Source organism: Anomaloglossus baeobatrachus, chromosome 11 (assembly GCF_048569485.1).
Source record: "Anomaloglossus baeobatrachus isolate aAnoBae1 chromosome 11, aAnoBae1.hap1, whole genome shotgun sequence".
NCBI classification, from domain to species: domain Eukaryota; kingdom Metazoa; phylum Chordata; class Amphibia; order Anura; family Aromobatidae; genus Anomaloglossus; species Anomaloglossus baeobatrachus.
This window is the reverse complement of record NC_134363.1, coordinates 61796203-61820765: the sequence shown is the minus strand read 5'-3', so window position 1 is coordinate 61820765 and position 24563 is coordinate 61796203. Positions and strand designations below refer to the sequence as shown.

The following is a 24563-nucleotide window of genomic DNA, read 5'->3' as shown; positions in this document are numbered from 1 at the left end:
TGGTTCTACCTGGGCCGAGGGTCCCACTAGTGCCTGAGGCTCCGGCTGAGTGAGTGTCACAGGGGCCGAGCATTGCACACAATGAGGGTAGGTGGAACCTGCAGGTAACATAGCCGCACAAAAGGTACAAGTTGCAAAATAAGCCTGTGCCTTGGCACCCTTGCTTTTTGCAGACGACATGCTGTTGTCTCCTCTTAGAGCAATCAGTGAGGGTATATAGCCAAAGCAAATAATGCGGCCGAACAGAGCAAATGTATACACAATATGGATATATATATATACACTTCGGCACCCAGGGGAGCCAGCACCTTAACTGGTGCGGCTTACCGACCGCCCTCAGCGGTTGTGTGTCCACCAGATTCCCTGCCTGGGCCTCCCAGAGTTGTGGAGCTCTGTCTGAAGTTCTCCACCGGCAGCAGCGATGATAACAATGGCTGCCAGCGTTCTGAGAGGAGGAGGGAGCCGTGGGCGTGCCTCAGAAAGTGCGGGAATCTGGTGCCCCACGGTGCTCAGTGAGGGGGGAGGAGGATACTAAGTATGCTCCAGCCCTCACCGCTGACGTCCAGTCTAGCGTCCCGCCCTTACCCCTGACTGGCAGGCCCGGGGGCGGGAATATGCGGTACTAGGCCGCAGAAGCCGGGGACTAAATTTAGAAGCGTGGCCGGCAAACAGGCGCGGTCGGCGCGGTAGTCCCGGCGACACCAAACACACAGCAGCTGCTGCAGCGTCCGATACACAGGCGCTCTATGCGCCGTCCCCAAGGGGACACAGAGTACCTCTGAGAAGCAGGGCCTGTCCCTGATGATATCCAGTCTCCTGTCCGTCAGATTCCCTCAGGGGCTGCGGAGGGAGCCCGGTCCCAGTGCATGGTGACCGGTTAGGATCCCACTTCTCCCAGAGCCACTAAGGGATGGGGAAGGATAACGGCATGTGGCTCCAGCCTTTGTACCCGCAATGGGTACCTCAACCTTAACAGCACCGCCGACCATAGTGGGGTGAGAAGGGAGCATGCCGGGGGCCCTGGGGCCCTCTTTTCTTCCATCCGATAAAGTCAGCAGCTGCTGCTGACTAAAATGTGGAGCTTGCGTGAATGTGTGCCTCCTTCAACACAAAGCATAAAACTGATGGGCCCGTGATGCACGGGAGGGTGTATAGGCAGAGGGGAGGGGTTACACTTTTTAAAGTGTAATACTTTGTGTGGCCTCCGGAGGCAGAAGCTATACACCCAATTGTCTGGGTCTCCCAATGGAGCGACAAAGAAATGATGTTTCTTACCTTACGTGCAGGGTATTGCAGCTAGGGTATCTATAGTTACAACCACGAACCACTGTCCCTATATGACTGGACATAACCATGGATACCTAAGCTGCAATGCCCTGCTCATAAGGTAAGAGACAGCTTATCAAAACAATTTTACTACATTTCTAATTGGTGGTATTTGCTATTATATTATTACTACACATATTGGGATAGGGTCCTGTGGATGGGAATACCCCTGTAAGCATATAGCTTAAAATACACAGCTCTCCAAAAACAAAAAGTAAAATACGATGGCTACATACCGTGATTAATAAAAGCTGCCGGACCAAGCCAGAGCTGAGCACATCTCTTTCTGGTGGAGTACATGACACTAAAGTCATTTTCACCAAAGCGAAGGAGGCTCTCGTCAGCTTTAGTAAGCTCAGCTATGCAGCCCAGAAGCAAGGCAATTTTTTCATTCTTTACCCTGTAAGAAAAAAGAAAAAAAAAAAAAAAAATATATACAATTTTGTAAAAAGAATATTTTTGTGTACTTGCCGTAAACCCTTTCATGTGACGCAAGAAACTTGGCAGCACAGTGGCTCAGTGGTTAGCACTGCGGCCTTGAAGCGTCGGGGTCCTGGGTAGAGTTGAGCGCGGGTCGTGGTTCTCCAGTTCGCGGTTCAAGTGATTTTGGGGGGTGTTCAAGGTCGAACTAGAACTCTAGCTTTTGCTTTTTGCTAAACGTTCGGCAGCTCGAGTTACGTTCGAAAACGGTTCTATCTGCAAAAAGCCAAGCTAATTACTAGCTGGCTTTTCACTGTAATAGTGTAAGTCACTCTGTGATTCACACTATTATCAAATTTCAGCGTATAGTGTGCGGAGGGGGGGGGGGGGACGGGTTTTAGATCTGTGTTGCTGAGAGAATGCCGATCGCCATTTTTTTTTTTCTAAGCGCGCGTGTAGTGGGGCGGGCCAGCATGTCAGCCAATCCCAGACACACACACGGCTAAGTGGACTTTTTGCCAGACAAGCAAGGGCATGTGTCATAGGCTGTCCATGTCACATCTCCTTGCATTATAAATACGACAATTTTCCCTCAGGATGCCATTATCTGCCTTCTGCGTCTGGGTGACAGTCACCGCTGAAGCAGCTCCTGTCGCCGATCCTGCGGTGTACGCTCTACACACAGCGCTATACAGAATAGGGATAGAAGTTTCTTTCAGCCCTTTTAAGGGCTGATTGCAGCTGGCTCAGAGCCATAGGTGACAGTCAGGTCCGAGGAAACAGTTTTTAACAGCTACAGATAACAGCGTCTGTGTACCTAAGCTCAGGGACTTCCTCGCTGCATTTCACCATTAGGAGGTATACAAAGTGAGGCTTCCTTTCCTCTACACTGACCCACAACCCGGCCACTGTACCCTCCTGCCCTTTTTAGCAAAGCCATTTTAATTGCAGAGTGCTGCCAGTTAGTGGCATCCTAAAAGTAGCTGTTGGACTTCATTAGTGTCCCACTGGTGCCAAGCAATTTCCAGCACCTCTGCATTGTACCCTCAAGCTCATTTTTATTAAGCCATTATAATTGCAAACACTGCTGCTAGTTTAAGGGCCGTAGTTGCATTGTCAGGGATAGTCAGCGTTGTTTCTTCAGCTGTCAATAAAGCTAGACCACCTCTGCAATCTACACCACCTCTCAATTTTTACTACCACATTTTAAGTGGACAATCTTGGCGCAATCAAAATGAGTGGCAAAATGACAGATGCTGGTGGGAAGGGGAACAGGAGGGTTGGAAAAAGAAAAAAGTTTGTGCCCGTGGGGAAGGTGGCAAAGCTCCATTAACATCTGCTGAAGATGGGCCATCTTCCAGCAAAAGTAAGATGTCTACTACTTACCGTGGACAATCCGATGTGCTCCCTTTCTTACGGACACGAACAACTAGAACAAAAGGTAGATGATGCCCCAAAAAAAAAAAACATGCTTGAATGGATCTCAAGTGGTTCAACAAGTGCCCTCTCCGCCACCTCAACTACCGCATTCAAAAAAAACCAGTCCTCTGAGTTGTCATCCCAATCACACTTGCTTTCTCCCAGCTCTCAAGTCTCCATCCGCCCTGCACAGTATGGTGGAACTGAGATGGCCGAGTCTGCAGAGCTGTTCAGTCACATTATAGCCTGGGAATCAGAGGTCTGCTCCCAAGCTACAGTGAGTACAGACCAGGAAATGGTCTGCAGTGATGCCCAGAACCTTTGTGACTCAGATTCAGGTCGTGATGACCAAGTTTCTGAGCATAATGTTGACCCTTATTCACAAACTGTAACACCTGTTGGTAGAGACAATGAGGAACATACTGATGACGATGAGACGCAGATACCAGTTTGGGAGTACAACTTAAATATTCGGTCAGGGCAGGAAGAGGCTCGGTCTGAGGGTAAGGGGAGTGCAAACAACGTTTGATGTGGAAGTTCTAGATCCCACCTACTGTCAACCCACAGTCAGGCACTCGAGGAGGTCAACAGAGGCGGTGGAGGAGGATGCAACTGACGACGAAGAAGTTACCTTGCGCCTTCCTGGACAGAGTCGGAGCACTGGTAGCACGTCTACAACTGCATCCTCAGCCACCACTCTGCCTCTGAGCACAAGTTGGGGTGGCTCTGCAGCTCGCATGGCCTCTAAGCCTTAGCCTGGTCCTTTTTTGACCTTGCAAAGGATCGCCCAAATCATGTGATCTGTAAAATTTGTCGGGAATCTGTTAGTTAAAAAAAAAAAACCTCAGCAGTTTGATAACTTCTTCCATGAATCGTCACATGAATAAATATCATATATCCCAGTGGGAAGCTCACCGTGCTGCAATGCGGCCTAGCGGAGCGGACCATCCACCGCCTGCCCCTTCCAGTGCATCCGCATGCTCTTCATCCTCTAGGACTGTGGGGACAGCTGTCACACCTGGTTTTCCACGCACAACTTCCACCACTGTAACCGCAGCAGGCAGTTTGCTTGGTAGGTTGTCAGTTGGTTTGGAAGGGGAAACAAGTGCGTGTGTACAGCTCTCTCAGACATCAATAGCACCAACGTTGGATGAAGGCAACATCATGTCTACGCCTGCACTTTCCTCACAAACCTGCATTTTTCCAGGGACACCCTACTCAACACAGTCTACACACAGCAGCCAGATCTCTGTCCCTCAGATGTGGACAAATAAAAGGCCATTTCCTGCGACCCATGACAAAGCTAAGAGGTTGATTTTATCCCTCTGTAAGCTCTTGGCTACCAAAATGCTGCCTTTCCGCCTGGTGGACACACAGGATTTTAGAGACCTTATGTCTGTCGCTGTGCCCCAGTACCAGATGCCCAGTCGCCACTACTACTCTAAGAAAGGTGTGCCTGCGCTACACCAGCATGTCGCACACAACATCACCGCTTCCTTGAGAAACTGTGTGTGTGAACGGGTGCATTTCACCACCGATACTTGGACCAGTAAGCATGGACAGGGACGTTACATGTCGCTGACTGGGCACTGGGTAACTATGGTGATAGATGGTGAAGGGTCTGCTGCACAAGTCTTGCCGTCCCCACGACTTGTGTCTCAATCCTCTGTCTGTCCAAGTTCCTCCACAGCTTCTGCCTCCTCAACCTCGTCTGGGTCCTCCACCTCCGCCCCAAGCCTGCCTAGTCAGGCCACCAGCGTTGTAACTGCACAGAAGGAATAACGCACCCCTCATTACTATGCTGGCAGCAGAGCACAACGGCATCAGGCGGTCTTTAGCTTGAAATGTCTTGGAACTAAGAGTCACACAGCGGCTGAGTTGTGGGCATCTCTGAACACAGAGTTTGGTAAATGGTTGTCTCCACTCAATCTGCAGCCTGGTAAGGCCGTGTGCGACATTGCTGCAAACCTGGGTGTGGCCCTTCGCCTGGGCAAGGTGACACACGTGCCTTGTATGGCTCACGTGTTGAACCTTGTTGTCCAGCAATTTATAACACACTATCCCGGCCTAGATGGCCTTCTGAACAGGGCATGAAAACTGTCTGCTCACTTCCGCCACTTCAACCTCAAGTCTTTCGGCCTGCCGGTTCATCGCCTGAAATGTGATGTGCCGACACAGAACAGTAACCTTTTTATCAATGCATCATTACATGACAACAGGGGGGCATGTTATATTACAAGTATTCCCCCTGGGACTGTATTCCGGAATACCTCTGCCCTGATGAAGAAAACAACAATCGAAACGTACGTCGCTTCTGGAGGTCCTGTCACCAAGCTGCCACTCATATACTTCTACCACTGGTAGATATGTGATTACAATTCGTGTGAATAGTGGTGTGAATAGACTTTGGATGGGTTAAACTTTCTATGGGCACAGTCCGAGGGGGAATACTTGTAATATAACATGCCCCCCTGTTGTCATGTAATGATGCATTGATAAAAAGGTTACTGTTCTGTATTGTTAACCCTGAAAGTGCTATATCTTCCATGGGTATATTCCCAGAGGGAATTACTTGTAATATATATGTCCCTCTTCAGGTATTGAAGTACTGATATAAGAGGCTATTCGAAATGTACTGTTAACCCTGACATTGATGCATAAATTTTGGAGCTTGGTCTTGTATACTTTTTATATATTTTTTACTTGATTTTAATGGATGTTCACTTGCTGTCTTTAAATAAAATCCTGTACACTTTTTTGCACTATAAAAACTCATTTGTCCTCTTGTTTGTAATAGGAGGATTCATATGCGCAAGGAACAACATCACCAAGGTCCAGACGTTCATCATCATCAAGGCGGCAGGCATGGGACCATGGGGGACAGGGATCAACAAGGGCGCATGGTAGCAGGCAAAATGTTGAGGAAGGTGCAGGAGAACATGAAGAAATGGAGGACGAACTGTCCATGGACATGGAAGACTCAGCGGATGAGGGAGACCTTGGTCAAATTTCAGTTGAAAGAGGTTGGGGGGAGATGTCAGAGGAAGAAAGAACGGTTAGCACCTCTATGCCACAAACACAGCGTGGACTTGGTCCGCATGGCTGCGCAAGACACGAGTGCCTTTTTGTTGCACTACCTCCAACATGACACTCGTATTGTCAAAATTAGAAGTGATGATGACTACTGGATTGCCACACTATTAGATCCCCGGTACAAGTCCAAATTTTGTGACATAATTCCAGCCATAGAAAGGGACGCACGTATGCAGGAGTATCAGCAGAAGCTGTTACTCGATCTTAGCTCGGCTTTTCCACCAAACAACCGTGGTGCACGGAGTGAATCTCCCAGTTGTAACTTGACAAACATGGGACGGTCTCGTCATCTTCAACAGTCTACCCGTACCAGCAGCACCGTATCTGGTGCTGGTAACAGCAATTTTATTGAATCTTTTCATAATTGTTTTAGACCATCTTTTGCAAGGCCACCAGAGACAACAAGTCTGACACATAGTCAACGGCTGGAGAGGATGATACAGGAGTATCTCCAAATGAACATCGATGCCATGACTTTGCAAATGGAGCCTTGCTCATTTTGGGCTTCAAATCTTGAAAAATGGCCAGAGCTCTCCACTCACGCCTTGGAGATTTTGTCGTATCCAGCTGCCAGCGTTGTCTCTGAACGTGTCTTCAGTGCTGCTGGGTGTGTGCTGACAGATAAGCGCACGCGTCTGTCCAGTGACAATGTGGACAGACTAACGTTCATCAAAATGAACAAGTCATGGATCCACAAGGAATTTACTACCCCGGGGTCATCCTGGGGAGAGTAAATGTTTGTGTATTTTGAATGTGCTTGATGCAAATCTACCTGTGAAGTGTAGAGCTGGGGCACAAGTGCTGCCACTGAAAGGGTGGGTGTGTGTGGGGCACAATTTTTGGAAAAGAAGGGAATTTTGTTACTTACCGTAAATTCCTTTTCTTCTAGCTCTTATTGGGAGACCCAGACGATTGGGTGTATAGCACTGCCTCCGGAGGCCACACAAAGCAATTACACTAAAAAGTGTAAGGCCCCTCCCCTTCTGGCTATACACCCCCAGTGGGATCACTGGCTCACCAGTTTTAGTGCAAAAGCAAGAAGGAGGAAAGCCAATAACTGGTTTAAACAAATTCTCTCCGAGTAACATCGGAGAACTGAAAACCGTTCAACATGAACAACATGTGTACCCGCAAACAAACCAAAAATCCCGAAGGACAACAGGGCGGGTGCTGGGTCTCCCAATAAGAGCTAGAAGAAAAGGAATTTACGGTAAGTAACAAAATTCCCTTCTTCGGCGCTCTATTGGGAGACCCAGACGATTGGGACGTCCAAAAGCTGTCCCTGGGTGGGTAAAGAAATACCTCATGTTAGAGCTGCAAGACAGCCCTCCCCTACGGGGAGGCAACTGCCGCCTGCAGGACTCTTCTACCTAGGCTGGCGTCCGCCGAAGCATAGGTATGCACCTGATAATGTTTGGTGAAAGTGTGCAGACTCGACCAGGTAGCTGCCTGGCACACCTGTTGAGCCGTAGCCTGGTGTCGTAATGCCCAGGATGCACACACGGCTCTGGTAGAATGGGCCTTCAGCCCTGATGGAACCGGAAGCCCAGCAGAACGGTAGGCTTCAAGAATTGGTTCTTTGATCCATCGAGCCAGGGTGGCCTTAGAAGCCTGCGACCCTTTGCGCTTACCAGCGACAAGGACAAAGAGTGCATCCGAACGGCGCAAGGGCGCCGTGCGGGAAATGTAGATTCTGAGTGCTCTCACCAGATCTAACAAATGTAAATCCTTCTCATACCGATGAACTGCATGAGGACAAAACGAAGGCAAAGAGATATCCTGATTAAGATGAAAAGAGGATACCACCTTCGGGAGAAACTCCTGAATAGGGCGCAGCACAACCTTGTCCTGGTGGAAGACCAGGAAGGGAGCCTTGGATGATAGTGCTGCCAGCTCAGACACTCTCCGAAGAGATGTGATCGCTACCAGAAAAGCCACTTTCTGTGATAGTCTAGAAAGTGAAACATCCCTCAGAGGCTCGAAGGGCGGCTTCTGGAGGGCAACTAGTACCCTGTTCAGATCCCATGGATCTAACGGCCGCTTGTACGGGGGTACGATATGGCAAACCCCCTGTAGGAACGTGCGCACCTTAGGAAGGCGTGCCAAACGCCTCTGAAAAAAGACGGATAGCGCCGAGACCTGACCTTTAAGGGAGCCGAGCGACAAACCTTTTTCTAACCCAGATTGCAGGAAAGAAAGAAAAGTAGGCAATGCAAATGGCCAGGGAGACACTCCCTGAGCAGAGGACCAGGATAAGGATATCCTCCACGTTCTGTGGTAGATCTTAGCGGACGTGGGCTTCCTAGCCTGTCTCATGGTGGCAACGACCCCTTGGGACAATCCTGAAGACGCTAGGATCCAGGACTCAATGGCCACACAGTCAGGTTCAGGGCCGCAGAATTCCGATGGAAAAACGGCCCTTGGGACAGTAAGTCTGGTCGGTCTGGGAGTGCCCACGGTTGGCCGACCGTGAGCTGCCACAGATCCGGATACCACGCCCTCCTCGGCCAGTCTGGGGCGACAAGTATGACGCGGCTGCAATCGGATCTGATCTTGCGTAGCACTCTGGGCAAGAGTGCCAGAGGTGGAAACACATAAGGGAGCCGGAACTGCGACCAATCTTGCACTAGGGCGTCTGCCGCCAGCGCTCTTTGATCGCGAGACCGTGCCATGAATGTTGGGACCTTGTTGTTGTGCCGTGACGCCATTAGGTCGACGTCCGGCACCCCCCAGCGGCGACAGATTTCCTGAAACACGTCTGGGTGAAGGGACCATTCCCCTGCGTCCATGCCCTGGCGACTGAGGAAGTCTGCTTCCCAGTTTTCTACGCCGGGGATGTGAACTGCGGATATGGTGGAGGCTGTGGCTTCCACCCACATCAGAATCCGCCGGACTTCCTGGAAGGCTTGCCGACTGCGTGTCCCCCCTTGGTGGTTGATGTATGCCACCGCTGTGGAGTTGTCCGACTGAATTCGGATCTGCCTTCCTTCCAGCCACTGCTGGAAGGCTAGAAGGGCAAGATACACTGCTCTGATTTCCAGAACATTGATCTGAAGGGTGGACTCCTGCTGAGACCACGTACCCTGAGCCCTGTGGTGGAGAAAGACTGCTCCCCACCCTGACAGACTCGCGTCTGTCGTGACCACCGCCCAAGACGGTGGTAGGAAGGATCTTCCCTGTGATAATGAGGTGGGAAGAAGCCACCACTGCAGAGAGTCTTTGGCCGTCTGGGAAAGGGAGACTTTCCTGTCCAGGGATGTTGACTTCCCGTCCCATTGGCGGAGAATGTCCCATTGAAGTGGACGCAGATGAAACTGCGCAAACGGAACCGCCTCTATTGCCGCCACCATCTTCCCGAGGAAGTGCATGAGGCGTCTTAAGGAGTGCGACTGACTTTGAAGGAGAGCCTGCACCCCAGTCTGTAGAGACCGCTGCTTGTCCAGCGGAAGCTTCACTATCGCTGAGAGAGTATGAAACTCCATGCCAAGATACGTTAGTGATTGGGTCGGTGACAGATTTGACTTTGGGAAGTTGATGATCCACCCGAACGCCTGGAGAGTCTCCAGTGCAACCTTCAGGCTGAGTTGGCATGCCTCTTGAGAGGGTGCCTTGACCAGTAGATCGTCCAAGTAAGGGATCACAGAGTGTCCGTGAGAGTGCAAGACTGCTACCACTGCCGCCATGATCTTGGTGAACACCCGAGGGGCTGTCGCCAGACCAAATGGCAGAGCTACGAACTGAAGATGGTCGTCTCCTATCACGAAGCGTAGAAAGCATTGGTGCTCTGTAGCAATCGGCACGTGGAGATAAGCATCTTTGATGTCTATTGATGCTAGGAAATCTCCTTGAGACATTGAGGCAATGACTGAGCGGAGGGATTCCATCCGGAACCGCCTGGCGTTCACATGCTTGTTGAGCAGTTTTAGGTCCAGAACAGGACGGAAGGAGCCGTCCTTTTTTGGAACCACAAAGAGATTGGAGTAAAATCCTCGCCCCCGTTCCTGAGGGGGGACAGGGATCACGACTCCTTCTGCTCTTAGAGAGTCCACCGCCTGCAGCAGGGCATCTGCTCGGTTGGGGTGTGGGGAGGTTCTGAAGAACCGAAGTGGAGGCCGAGAACTGAACTCGATTCTGTACCCGCGAGACAGAATGTCTGTTACCCACCGGTCTTTGACCTGTGACAGCCAAATGTCGCAAAAGCGGGAGAGCCTGCCACCGACCGAGGATGCGGAGGGAGGAGGCCGAAAGTCATGAGGTAGCCGCTTTGGAAGCGGTTCCTCCATTTGCTTTCCTGGGGCGTGAGTGAGCCCGCCAGGAATCTGAGCTCCCTTGTTCTTTCTGAGTCCTTTTGGACGAGGAGAATTGGGCCTTGCCCGAGCCTCGAAAGGACCGAAACCTCGACTGCCACTTTTTCTGTTGAGGTTTACTTGCTCTGGGCTGTGGTAAGGAAGAGTCCTTACCCTTGGACTGTTTTATGATTTCAGCCAATGGCTCACCAAACAGTCTGTCTCTAGATAATGGCAAGCTGGTTAAGCATTTTTTGGAACCAGCATCTGCTTTCCAGTCCTTTAACCACAAGGCTCTGCGCAAAACCACAGAATTGGCGGACGCCATAGCGGTACGGCTCGTAGATTCTAGGACAGCATTGATAGCATAGGTCGCAAACGCAGACATTTGCGAAGTTAGGGACGCCACTTGCGGCACTGCTGGATGTATGAAAGCATCCACCTGTGCTAAACCAGCTGAAATAGCTTGGAGTGCCCACACGGCCGCGAATGCTGGAGCAAACGACGCGCCGATAGCTTCATAGACAGATTTCAACCAAAGGTCCATCTGTCTGTCGTTGGCATCCTTAAGTGAAGCGCCATCCTCTACTGCGACTATGGATCTAGCCGCAAGCTTGGAAATTGGGGGATCCACCTTTGGACACTGGGTCCAGCGTTTGGCCACCTCAGAGGGAAAAGGATAACGGGTATCCTTAGAACGTTTAGAGAAACGCTTGTCTGGATGAGCGTCGTGTTTCTGGATCGATTCTCTGAAGTCAGAGTGGTCCAAAAAAGCACTTAATTTACGCTTGGGATATAGGAAATGGAACTTCTCCTGCTGTGCAGCTGCCTCCTCTGCAGAAGGGGCTGGGGGAGAAATATCCAACAGTCTATTAATTGCCGATATAAGGTCATTAACCATGGCGTCACCATCAGGGGCATCCAGATTGAGAGGGGCCTCAGGATTAGAATCCTGATCACCGTCCTCAGTCTCATCACAGAGAGACTCTTCTCGCTGAGACCCTGAGCAGTGTGATGACGTGGAGGGTCTTTCCCAGCGAGCCCGCTTAGGCTGCCTGGGACTGTCATCTGAGTCAGAGACTTCAGCCTGTGATGCTTGAGACCCCCTTGAAGTACGGATTAGTTCCAACTGAGGGGGACCGGAGAGCATAGACACAGCAGTGTCCATGGTCTGAGTAACTGGCCTGGACTGCAAGGTCTCCAGGATTTTTGTCATAGTCACAGACATTTTATCAGCAAAAACTGCAAAGTCTGTCCCCGTCACCGGGGCAGGGTTCACAGGCGACTCTGCCTGGGCCACTACCACCATAGGCTCTGGCTGACGAAGTGCCACTGGGACTGAACATTGCACACAATGAGAGTCGTTGGAGCCTGCTGGTAGATTAGCCCCACATGCAGTACAAACAGTGTACACAGCCTGTGCCTTGGCACCCTTGCGTTTTGCGGATGACATGTTGCTGCCTCCTCAGAGCAGTACAGGGTGTCCAGCCAAGAAGCGACCTTACAGTGCAACTATATATATATATATATATGGTACCAAGAAAAAAGTACACTAATATAACACTGAGGCACTAGTGGGGCCAGCACTAAAGTGCAGCTTACCGCCCGCTTAGGAGCGGGTGTGTGGTCGCCGAAATCCCTTTAGTCTGGGTCTCCCAGAGCCTGCTGCCTTTCCCCAGCCAGACCGCATGTGTAATGGCTGCCGGCGTCCTTGTAGAGAGGGGGGGCGGGCCCTGGGCGTATACAGACGAAGAGCGGGAAGCCTGCTTCCCACTGTGCCTAGTGAGAGGGCTGGAGCATGTAAATAAGGCTCCAGCCCTCGGCGCTGCCAATTGAGCAGCGTCTCTCCCCTACCCTGATTGACAGGGTGGGGGCGGGAACGAAGCGGCGCTAGGCCGCAGAAGCCGGGGGCTAAAGTTAGAAGCGCCGCCGCCGTAAAAGCGCGGTCGGCGCAAAGTCCCCGGCGCACCACAAGTCGCAGCTGCGCCGCCGCTCCAGTAGCGGTCGGCGCAGTAGTTCCCAACATGTAACGTCACTCAGCAAAGCTGCAGTGACCTAACCCCAGCGCACAGCGCTACTGTCCCCGGCGCACTATAACGCTCAGCAAGCCTTGAGAGTGTCCGTGCCTGCCGGGGACACAGAGTACCTGAAAGTTGCAGGGCCTTGTCCCTGAACGGCACTCCCGCTCCAAATCCAGCAGGTTCTCTGGGTCTGTGGATGGAGCCCGGCCCCAGGGCTTGGGGGCCGGCAAGATCCCACTTCCACAGAGCCCTCCATGGGATGTGGAAGGAAAACAGCATGTGGGCTCCAGCCTCTGTACCAGCAATAGGTACCTTAACCTTACAAGCACCACCGCGGGTGAGAAGGGAGCATGCTGGGGGCCCCATATGGGCCCTCTTTTCTTCCATCCGATATAGCCAGCAGCTACTGCTGACTACAAACAGTGGAGCTATGCGTGGATGTCTGACCTCCTTCGCACAAAGCAGAAAACTGGTGAGCCAGTGATCCCACTGGGGGTGTATAGCCAGAAGGGGAGGGGCCTTACACTTTTTAGTGTAATTGCTTTGTGTGGCCTCCGGAGGCAGTGCTATACACCCAATCGTCTGGGTCTCCCAATAGAGCGCCGAAGAAAAGGGAGACTCCGCTTGGAGTCACCTTGAAGTGTTTTACATCATTTTAGAAGGGCATGCCATGCCTATATCTGTGTCTCCTCCTCTTTTTCCTTGTCCAGCTCTTTTGTTTTCGCATGAGTCCTTGTCACTTTCCCTTGTGCTGTGAGTTGTTTGTCACCTTTTGGACACCTTTGAGGGTGTTTTCTAGGTGTTTTTGTGATTGCCTCCCATTGTTTCCTATGGGTTCGAGTGGTTCGCCGAACCGAACTCGAACTAGACCTCCGTTCGACGAACCAAGCTCGAGCCGAACCGCGACCGGTTCGCTCATCTCTAGTCCTGGGTTCAAATCCCACTAAGGACAACATCTGCAAGGAGTTTGAAAGGAAACCAACGCAAACATGGGAGAACATACAGAGACATACATATAGAGAATTTAGATTGTGAGACCCAATGGGGACAGTGTATGTAAAGCTCTGCAGAATATGTTAACACTAATTAAAAAAAGAGAATTTTGTTTACTTACCGTAAATTCTTTTTCTTATAGTTCCGACATGGGAGACCCAGACCATGGGTGTATAGCTTCTGCTCCAGAGGACACACAAAGTACTACACTAAAAAGTGTAGCTCCTCCCTCCTAGCATATACACCCCCTGGTAGCCAGTCCTAGCCAGTTTAGTGCAAAAGCTGAAGGAGGACATCCACCCACAAGTAGAGATAGAGTAAAACCCGGAATAACCGGAACCTCTGTCTACAACAACAGCCGGTGAAAACACACGGAACAAGAACTGCCAACAGGCAACAGGGAGGGTGCTGGGTCTCCCATGTCGGAACTATTAGAAGAAGGGAATTTTGTTTACTTACCGTAAATTCCTTTTCTTCTAGCTCCTATTGGGAGACCCAGACAATTGGGTGTATAGCTTCTGCCTCCGGAGGCCACACAAAGTTTTACACTTTAAAAAGTGTAACCCCTCCCCTCTGCCTATACACCCCCCCGTGCATCACGGGCTCCTCAGTTTTGGTGCAAAAGCAGGAAGGAGGAAACTTATAAATTGGTCTAAGGTAAATTCAATCCGAAGGATGTTCGGAGAACTGAAACCATGAACCAAAAGAACAATTCAACATGAACAACATGTGTACACAAAAGAACAACAGCCCGAAGGGAACAGGGGCGGGTGCTGGGTCTCCCAATAGGAGCTAGAAGAAAAGGAATTTACGGTAAGTAAACAAAATTCCCTTCTTCTTTGTCGCTCCATTGGGAGACCCAGACAATTGGGACGTCCAAAAGCAGTCCCTGGGTGGGTAAAAGAATACCCTGATAAAAAGAGCCAACAAAGGCCCTCCTCTTACAGGTGGGCAACCGCCGCCTGAAGGACTAGCCTACCTAGACTGGCATCCGCCGAAGCATAGGTATGCACCTGATAGTGTTTCGTGAAAGTGTGCAGACTAGACCAGGTAGCTGCCTGGCACACCTGCTGAGCCGTCGCCCGGTGCCGCAATGCCCAGGACGCACCCACGGCTCTGGTAGAATGGGCTTTCAGCCCTGAAGGAATCGGAAGCCCAGAAGAACGGTAGGCTTCAAAAATCGGTTCCTTGATCCACCGAGCCAAGGTTGACTTGGAAGCCTGCGACCCCTTACACTGGCCAGCGACAAGGACAAAGAGCGCATCAGAACGGCGCAGTGGCGCCGTGCGAGACACGTAGATCCGGAGTGCTCTCACTAGATCTAACAAATGCAAATCCTTTTCACATTGGTGAATTGGATGAGGGCAAAATGAAGGTAAGGAGATATCCTGATTGAGATGAAAAGGGGACACCACTTTGGGGAGAAAATCCGGGACCGGACGCAGAACCACCTTATCCTGGTGAAATACCAGGAAGGGGGCTTTGCATGACAGCGCTGCAAGCTCTGACACTCTTCGGAGTGATGTGACTGCCACTAAAAATGCCACCTTCTGCGAAAGACGTGATAGAGAGACATCGCGCAGTGGCTCAAAAGGCGGTTTCTGAAGAGCCCGTAGAACCCTGTTGAGATCCCAGGGTTCCAGCGGACGCTTGTAAGGTGGAACTATGTGGCAAGCTCCCTGCAGGAACGTGCGGACCTGCGGAAGCCTGGCTAGACGCTTTTGAAAAAACACGGAGAGCGCCGAGACTTGTCCCTTGAGAGAGCCGAGAGACAAACCCTTGTCCATTCCGGATTGAAGGAAGGAAAGAAACGTGGGTAAGGCAAACGGCCAGGGGGTAAACCCCTTATCAGAGCACCAGGCTAAGAAGATCCTCCAAGCCCTGTGATAGATCTTGGCTGACGTTGGTTTCCTGGCCTGTCTCATAGTGGCAATGACCTCTTGAGATAACCCTGAGGACGCTAGGAGCCAGAACTCAATGGCCACACAGTCAGGTTGAGGGCCGCAGAATTCAGATGGAAAAATGGGCCTTGCGACAGCAAGTCTGGTCGGTCTGGGAGCGCCCACGGTTGACCCACCGTGAGGTGCCACAGGTCTGGGTACCACGACCTCCTCGGCCAGTCTGGAGCGACGAGGATGGCGCGGCGGCAGTCGGACCTGATCTTGCGCAACACTCTGGGCAGCATTGCAAGAGGAGGGAATACATAAGGCAGTCGAAACTGCGACCAATCCTGAACTAAGGCGTCCGCCGCCAGAGCTCTGTGATCCTGAGACCGTGCCATGAATGCCGGGACTTTGTTGTTGTGCCGAGACGCCATGAGATCGACGTCCGGCGTTCCCCAGCGGCAACAGATCTCTTGAAACACGTTCGGGTGAAGAGACCATTCCCCTGCGTCCCTGCCCTGGCGACTGAGAAAGTCTGCTTCCCAGTTTTCTACGCCTGGGATGTGAACCGCGGAGATGGTGGAGGCTGTGGCCTCCGCCCACAGCAGAATCCGCCGAACTTCTTGGAAGGCTTGACGACTGCGAGTGCCGCCCTGGTGGTTGATGTACGCGACCGCCGTGGCGTTGTCCGACTGTATGCGGATCTGTCTGCCCTCCAGCCACCGATGGAACGCTTTTAGGGCTAGATACACTGCCCTTATCTCCAGAACATTGATCTGAAGGGAGGACTCTGTCGGAGACCAGGTTCCCTGAGCCTTGTGGTGGAGAAAAACCGCTCCCCACCCTGACAGACTCGCGTCCGTCGTGACCACAGCCCAGGATGGGGGCAGGAAAGATTTTCCCTTCGACAGGGAAGTGGGAAGAAGCCACCACTGAAGAGAGGTCTTGGCTGCCAGAGAAAGAGAGACGTTCCTGTCTAAGGACGTCGACCTCTTGTCCCATTTGCGGAGAATGTCCCATTGGAGTGGACGCAGATGAAACTGCGCAAAGGGAACTGCCTCCATTGCTGCCACCATCTTCCCCAGGAAGTGCATGAGGCGCCTCAAGGGGTGTGACTGGGCCCGAAGGAGAGATTGCACCCCTGTTTGCAGCGAACGCTGTTCGTCTAAGTAAGGGATCACCGAGTGGCCCTGAGAGTGTAGGACCGCCACCACGGATGCCATGACCTTGGTTCGCTCGGGGGGCGGAGATGTTCTGAAAAAACGAGTCGGAGGACGAGAGCTGAACTCTATCCTGTAACCATGAGACAGAATGTCCCTCACCCATCGGTCTTGGACATGTGGCCACCAGTCGTCGCAAAAGCGGGAGAGCCTGCCACCAACCGAGGATGCGGTTTGGGGAGGCCGAAAGTCATGAGGAGGCCGCCTTGGAGACGGTGCCTCCGGCGGTCTTTGGAGGGCGTGACTTAGACCGCCATGCAGAAGAGTTTCTCTGGCTCTTCTGTGGCCTGTTGGACGATGAGGATTGGGACCTGGCTGAGGGCCGAAAGGACCGAAACCTCGCTTGAATTTTTCGTTGCTGAGGTCTCTTTGGTTTGGGCTGGGGTAAGGACGAGTCCTTTCCCTTGGATTGCTTAATAATTTCATCCAATTGTTCGCCAAACAAATCGGTCGCCAGAAAAGGGCAAACCGGTCAAGAACTTCTTGGAAGCAGAGTCTGCCTTCCATTCGCGTAGCCACATGGCCCTGCGGACTGCCACCGAATTGGCGGATGCTACCGCTGTACGGCTAGCCGAGTCCAGGACAGCATTCATGGCGTAGGATGAAAATACCGACGCCTGAGACGTCAAAGACGCTACTTGCGGAGCAGAGGTACGGGTGACCGCATTAATCTCAGACCGACAAGCTGAGATAGCCTGGAGTGCCCACACTGCTGCAAAGGCTGGGGCAAAGGACGCGCCTATGGCTTCATAGATGGATTTCATTAGGAGCTCTATCTGCCTGTCCGTGGCATCCTTGAGCGTTGAACCGTCAGCCACTGCTACTACGGATCTAGCCGCCAGTCTAGAGACTGGAGGATCCACCTTGGGACACTGAGCCCAACCCTTAACTACGTCAGAGGGGAAGGGGTAACGTGTGTCATTAAGGCGTTTAGTAAAGCGCTTGTCCGGGAAAGCCCTGTGCTTCTGGACAGCATCTCTGAAGTTCGAGTGATCGAAGAAAACACTCCGAGTACGTTTGGGAAACCTAAATTGGTGCTTCTCCTGCTGTGCTGCCGACTCCTCTATAGGTAGAGTTGGGGGAGAAAGATCTAGCACCTGGTTGATGGACGCTATAAGGTCATTTACTATGGCGTCCCCTTCAGGTGTATCAAGATTGAGAGCAACGTCAGGGTCAGAGTCCTGGGCTGCGACCTCCGCCTCATCCTCTAGAGAGTCCTCAAGCTGAGACCCCGAACAGCGTGATGAAGTCGGGGAAGATTCTAAGAGAGCCCGCTTAGCCGGTCTGGGACTGCGGTCCGTGCCGGAGTCCTCCACGTAATAACTAGAGGCCACCCCAGGAGCACGCTTCGTCGCAGACCGAGAGGGGCCTGGGGGCGATCCCGCAGTGCCCAGGGCCTGTGTAAGGGCCGGTCTGGGCTGCAAAGCTTCTAGTATCTTAGCAGACCATTTGTCCATAGACTGAGCCATGGATTGTGAAAGTGACTCAGAGTTTCTCAGCAAAAGCTGCAAACTCTGTCCCTGCTGCCTGGACAGGGGAAGCCGGCGGTTCTACCTGGGCCGAGGGTCCCACCAGTGCCCCAGGCTCCGGCTGAGCGAGTGCCACATGGCCCGAGCATTGCTCACAGTGAGGGTAGGTGGAACCTGCAGGTAGCATAGCCGCACAAGAGGTACAGGTTGCAAAATAACCCTGTGTCTTGGCACCCTTGCTCCTTGTGAACGACATGCTGTAGTCTCCCAGGAGAGTGATCACTGAGGGATATATAGCCACAAGCTAACAGTACAGCCGAACCGAGAAAATGTATACAAATATATATATATATATAGTTCAGCACTCTAAGGGGCCCAGCACCGGTGGGAAGAAGCCACCTGGCTTACCGACCGCTCAGGCAGTGTGTGGCCACCAGATTCCCTGCCTCGGGTCTACCAGTCCTCCACCGGCAGAATGTGCTTAAAACATGGCTGTCGGCGTTCACAGGGGAGGAAGGAGCCGTGGGCGTAACTACAAAAGTGCGGGAATCTGGTGCCCCAGAGTGAATAGTGAGGGGGGCGGAGGACAGCCAAGTGTGCTCCAGCCCTCACTGTCGGCGTCAGACCGACCGTCCCGCCCTTCCCCCTGACTGGCAGGCCCGGGGGCGGGAGTTTAAGGCACAAGGCCGCAAAGGGCGGGGACAAAAGTTAAAACCGCGGCCGGCAAGCAGGCGCGGTCGGCGCGGTAGTCCCGGTCTCATACCAACACCGCAGTCGCTGCAGCGTCTGAGATCAAGGTGCTCCATGCACCGTCCCCAAGGGGACACAGAGTACCTGTAGATGCAGGGCCCTGTCCCTGATGATACTCAGTCTCCTGTCCGTCAGAATCCCACAGGGGCTGCGGAGGGAGCCCGGTCCCAGTGCCTGGATGACCGGATAGGATCCCACTTCTCCCAGAGCCCCTAAGGGATGGGGAAGGAAAACGGCATGTGGCTCCGGCCTGTGTACCCGCAATGGGTACCTCAACCTTAACAACACCGCCGACTTAGTGGGGTGAGAAGGGAGCATGCCGGGAGCCCTGTTAGGGCCCTCTTTTCTTCCATCCGATATAATCAGCAGCTGCTGCTGACTAAGATGGGAGCATGAGTGCATGTGTGCCTCCTTCAACACAAAGCATAAAACTGAGGAGCCCGTGATGCACGGGGGGGTGTATAGGCAGAGGGGAGGGGTTACACTTTTTAAAGTGTAATACTTTGTGTGGCCTCCGGAGGCAGAAGCTATACACCCAATTGTCTGGGTCTCCCAATGGAGCGACAAAGAAAAAGAATTTACGGTAAGTAAACAAAATTCTCTTTTTCTTCATCGTTCCTTATGGGAGACCCAGACCATGGGACGTCTCAAAGCAGTCCATGGGTGGGAAATAAACAGAAAACTGAGAAGTAGGCAAAACCTAACTTCACAAATGGGCGACAGCCGCCTGAAGGATGCGTCTGCCCAAGCTCGCATCTGCCGAAGCATGAGCATGCACTTGGTAGTGCTTCGAAAATGTATGCAGACTAGTCCAAGTGGCAGTCTGACAGACCTGCTGAGCCGTAGCCTGGTGCCTGAAAGCCTAAGAGGCACCGACAGCTCTGGTAGAGTGTGCCTTGATCCCCGGCGGGGGAGGCACTTGAGTACACTGATAGGTATCGGAAATGGCCGACCCAATCCAACGAGCTAGGGTCGGCTTAGAAGCCGAGAGGCCCTTACGCTGACCAGTGGTCAGCACAAAAAGGAGGTGCACCGCCTAAGAACAGCGGTGCGAGACACAAAGATCCAGAGTATGCAACGCCTTTTCAAGGCGATGAACAGGAGCCGGACAAAAGGAAGGCAGGGAAATGTCCCGGTTAAGGTGGAAGCAGAAACCACCTTAGGGAGAAAGTCCGGAGTCGGACGGAGAACCACCTTGTCTTGATGAAAAACCAAAAAAGGGTGACTCCGAAGAGAGTGCAGCCAAATCACAGACTCTCTTGAGGGAAGTTATGGCCACTAGAAAGACCACTTTCTGTGAAAGACGAGACAAAAAAACCTCCCTAAGAGGCTCAAAGGGGGGTTTCCGGAAGCCGTGAGGACCAGATTAAGGTCCCAGGGCTCCAAGGGCCGCCGGTAAGGCGGAATGATGCGAGATGCGCCCTGCATGAAGGAGCGCACCTGAGCCAGCCGGGCGATACGCCGCTGGAACAACACTGACAGAGCCGAGACCTGTCCCTTGAGGGAATTGAGGGACAGTCCTAGCTGCAGACCGGACTGTAGAAAGGACAGGAGGATCGGCAAGGCAAAGAAGGGAATTTTGTTACTTACCGTAAATTCCTTTTCTTCTAGCTCCTATTGGGAGACCCAGACGATTGGGTGTATAGCACTGCCTCCGGAGGCCACACAAAGCATTACACTAAAAAGTGTAAGGCCCCTCCCCTTCTGGCTATACACCCCCAGTGGGATCACTGGCTCACCAGTTTTAGTGCTAAAGCAAGAAGGAGGAAAGCCAATAACTGGTTTAAACAAATTCACTCCGAAGTAACATCGGAGAACTGAAAACCGTTCAACATGAACAACATGTGTACCCGAAAAAACCAACAATCCCGAAGGACAACAGGGCGGGTGCTGGGTCTCCCAATAGGAGCTAGAAGAAAAGGAATTTACGGTAAGTAACAAAATTCCCTCTTCTTCGGCGCTCCATTGGGACGTCCAAAAGCAGTCCCTGGGTGGGTAAAGAAATACCTCATGTTAGAGCTGCGAAGACAGCCTTCCCCTACGGGGAGGTAACTGCCGCCTGCAGGACTCTTCTACCTAGGCTGGCATCCGCCGAAGCATAGGTATGCACCTGATAATGTTTGGTGAAAGTGTGCAGACTCGACCAGGTAGCTGCCTGGCACACCTGTTGAGCCGTAGCCTGGTGTCGTAATACCCAGGACGCACCCACGGCTCTGGTAGAGTGGGCCTTCAGCCCTGATGGAACCGGAAGCCCCGCAGAACGGTAGGCTTCAAGAATTGGTTCTTTGATCCATCGAGCCAGGGTGGCTTTTGAAGCCTGCGACCCTTTGCGCTTACCAGCGACAAGGACAAAGAGTGCATCCGAGCGGCGCAGGGGCGCCGTGCAGGAAATGTAGATTCTGAGTGCTCTCACCAGATCTAACAAATGTAAATCCTTTTCATACCGAAGAACTGGATGAGGACAAAAGGAAGGCAAGGAGATATCCTGATTAAGATGAAAAGAGGATACCACCTTAGGGAGAAACTCCTGAATGGGGCGCAGCACTACCTTGTCCTGGTGGAACACCAGGAAGGGAGCCTTGGATGACAGCGCTGCTAGCTCAGACACTCTCCGAAGAGACGTGACCGCCACTAGAAAGACCACTTTCTGTGAGAGACGAGAAAGTGAAACATCCCTCAGAGGCTCGAAGGGCGGCTTCTGGAGAGCAACTAGTACCCTGTTTAGATCCCATGGATCTAACGGCCGCTTGTACGGAGGGACGATATGACAAACCCCCTGCAGGAACGTGCGCACCTGAGAAATTCGTGCTAGACGCTTCTGAAAAAACACGGATAGTGCCGAGACTTGCCCTTTAAGGGAGCCGAGCGACAAGCCCTTTTCCAACCCAGATTGCAGGAAGGAAAGAAAAGTAGGTAACGCGAATGGCCAGGGGGATACTCCTTGTGCAGAGCACCAGGATAAGAAAATCCTCCACGTTCTGTGGTAGATCTTAGCAGAAGTGGACTTCCTAGCCTGTCTCATGGTGGCAACGACTCCTTGGGATAATCCTGAAGACGCTAGGATCCAGGACTCAATGGCCACACAGTCAGGTTCAGGGCCGCAGAATTCCGATGGAAAAACGGCCCTTGGGACAGTAAGTCTGGTCGGTCTGGTAGTGCCCACGGTTGGCCGACCGTGAGATGCCACAGATCCGGGTACCACGACCTCCTCGGCCAGTCTGGGGCGACGAGTATGACGCGGCTGCAATCGGATCTGATCTTGCGTAGCACTCTGGGCAAGAGTGCCAGTGGTGGGAACACATAAGGGGGCCGGAACTGCGACCAATCTTGCACTAAGGCGTCTGCCGCCAGAGCTCTTTGATCGCGAGACCGCGCTATGAACGTCGGGACCTTGTTGTTGTGCCGCGACGCCATTAGGCCGACGTCCGGCACCCCCCAGCGGCGACAGATTTCCTGAAACACGTCCGGATGAAGGGACCATTCCCCTGCGTCCATACCCTGGCGACTGAGGAAGTCTGCTTCCCAGTTTTCTACGCCCGGGATGTGAACTGCTGATATGGTGGATGCTCTGTCCTCCACCCACAGCAGAATCCGCCGGACTTCCTGGAAGGCTTGCCGACTGCGTGTCCCTCCCTGGTGGTTGATGTATGCCACCGCTGTGGAGTTGTCCGATTGAATTCGGATCTGCTTCCCTTCTAGCCACTGCTGGAAGGCTAGTAGGGCTAGATACACTGCCCTGATTTCCAGAACATTGATCTGAAGGGTGGACTCCTGCTGAGTCCACGTCCCTTGAGCCCTGTGGTGGAGAAAAACTGCTCCCCACCCTGACAGACTTGCGTCTGCCGTGACCACTGCCCAGGATGGGGGCAGGAATGATCTTCCCTGTGATAATGAGGTGGGAAGAAGCCACCATTGCAGAGAGTCCTTGGCCGTCTGTGAAAGGGAGACTTTCCTGTCCAGGGAAGTTGACTTCCCGTCCCATTGGCGGAGAATGTCCCATTGAAGTGGGCGCAGATGAAACTGTGCAAACGGGACTGCTTCCATTGCTGCCACCATCTTCCCTAGGAAGTGCATGAGGCGCCTTAAGGAGTGCGACTGACCGTGAAGGAGAGACTGTACCCCTGTCTGTAGTGACCGCTGCTTGTCCATCGGAAGCTTCACTATCGCTGGCAGAGTATGAAACTCCATGCCAAGATACGTTAGTGATTGAGTCGGTGACAGATTTGACTTTGAAAAGTTGATGATCCACCCGAAAGTCTGGAGAGTCTCCAGCGCAACATTCAGGCTGTGTTGGCACGCCTCTTGAGAGGGTGCTTTGACAAGTAGATCGTCCAAGTAAGGGATCACCGAGTGTCCCTGGGAGTGCAAGACTGCTACCACTGCCGCCATGACCTTGGTGAAAACCCGTGGGGCTGTCGCCAGACCAAATGGCAGAGCTACGAACTGGAGATGTTCGTGACCTATCACAAAACGTAGAAAACGTTGGTGCTCTGTAGCAATCGGCACGTGGAGATAAGCATCCTTGATGTCTATTGATGCAAGGAAATCTCCTTGAGACATTGAGGCAATGACAGAGCGGAGGGATTCCATCCGGAACCGCCTGGCGTTCACATGCTTGTTGAGCAGCTTTAGGTCCAGAACAGGACGGAACGAGCCGTCCTTTTTTGGAACCACGAAGAGATTGGAGTAAAAACCTTGCCCTTGTTCCTGAAGAGGAACAGGGATCACCACTCCTTCTGCTCTTAGTGAGCCCACCGCCTGCAGAAGAGCCTCTGCTCGGTCGGGATGTGGGGAAGTTCTGAAGAACCGAGGCGGAGGACGAGAACTGAACTCTATCCTGTACCCGTGAGACAAAATGTCTGTTACCCACCGGTCCTTGACCTGTGGCAGCCAAATGTCGCAAAAGCGGGAGAGCCTGCCACCGACCGAGGATGCGGAGGGAGGAGGCCGAAAGTCATGAGGCAGCCGCCTTGGAAGCGGTTCCTCCGGTTGCTTTCTTGGGGCGTGAGTGAGCCCGCCAGGAATCTGAGCCCTTTTGCTCTTTCTGAGTCCCTTTGGACGAGGAGAATTGGGCCTTGCCAGAGCCTCGAAAGGACCGAAACCTCGACTGCCACCTCCTTTGTTGAGGTTTGCTTGATCTGGGCTGGGGTAAGGAGGAGTCTTTACCCTTGGACTGTTTAATGATTTCAGCCAATTGCTCACCAAACAGTCTGTCTACAGATAGTGGCAAGCTGGTTAAACATTTTTTGGAAGCAGAATCCGCTTTCCATTCCTTTAACCACAAGGCTCTGCGCAAAACCACCGAGTTGGCAGACGCCATTGAGGTACGGCTCGTAGAGTCCAGGACAGCGTTGATAGCATAGGTCGCAAACGCAGACATTTGCGAAGTTAAGGACTTCACTTGCGGCACTGCTGGACGTATGATAGAGTCCACCTGTGCCAGACCAGCTGAAATGGCTTGGAGTGCCCACACGGCCGCAAATGCTGGAGCAAATGACGCGCCGATAGCTTCATAGACAGATTTCAACCAAAGGTCCATCTGTCTGTCATTGGCATCTTTAAGGGAAGCCCCATCCTCCACTGCAACTATGGATCTAGCCGCAAGCCTGGAGATTGGGGGATCCACCTTTGGACACTGGGTCCAGCGTTTGACCACGTCAGGGGGAAAGGGATAACGTGTATC

At 52.5% G+C, this 24563-nt stretch overlaps 1 protein-coding gene across 1 annotated transcript in view; it reads right to left on the bottom strand.

The window, feature by feature from the left end:
* KMT5C (lysine methyltransferase 5C) overlaps positions 1–24563 on the bottom strand; it is an 84132-nt gene that overhangs the window by 23869 nt on the left and 35700 nt on the right. Inside the window, exon 5 of the mRNA XM_075328949.1 lies at positions 1563–1726. Coding sequence (XP_075185064.1) covers positions 1563–1726 — 164 coding nt within the window. The remainder of the gene's footprint in view (positions 1–1562; positions 1727–24563) is intronic.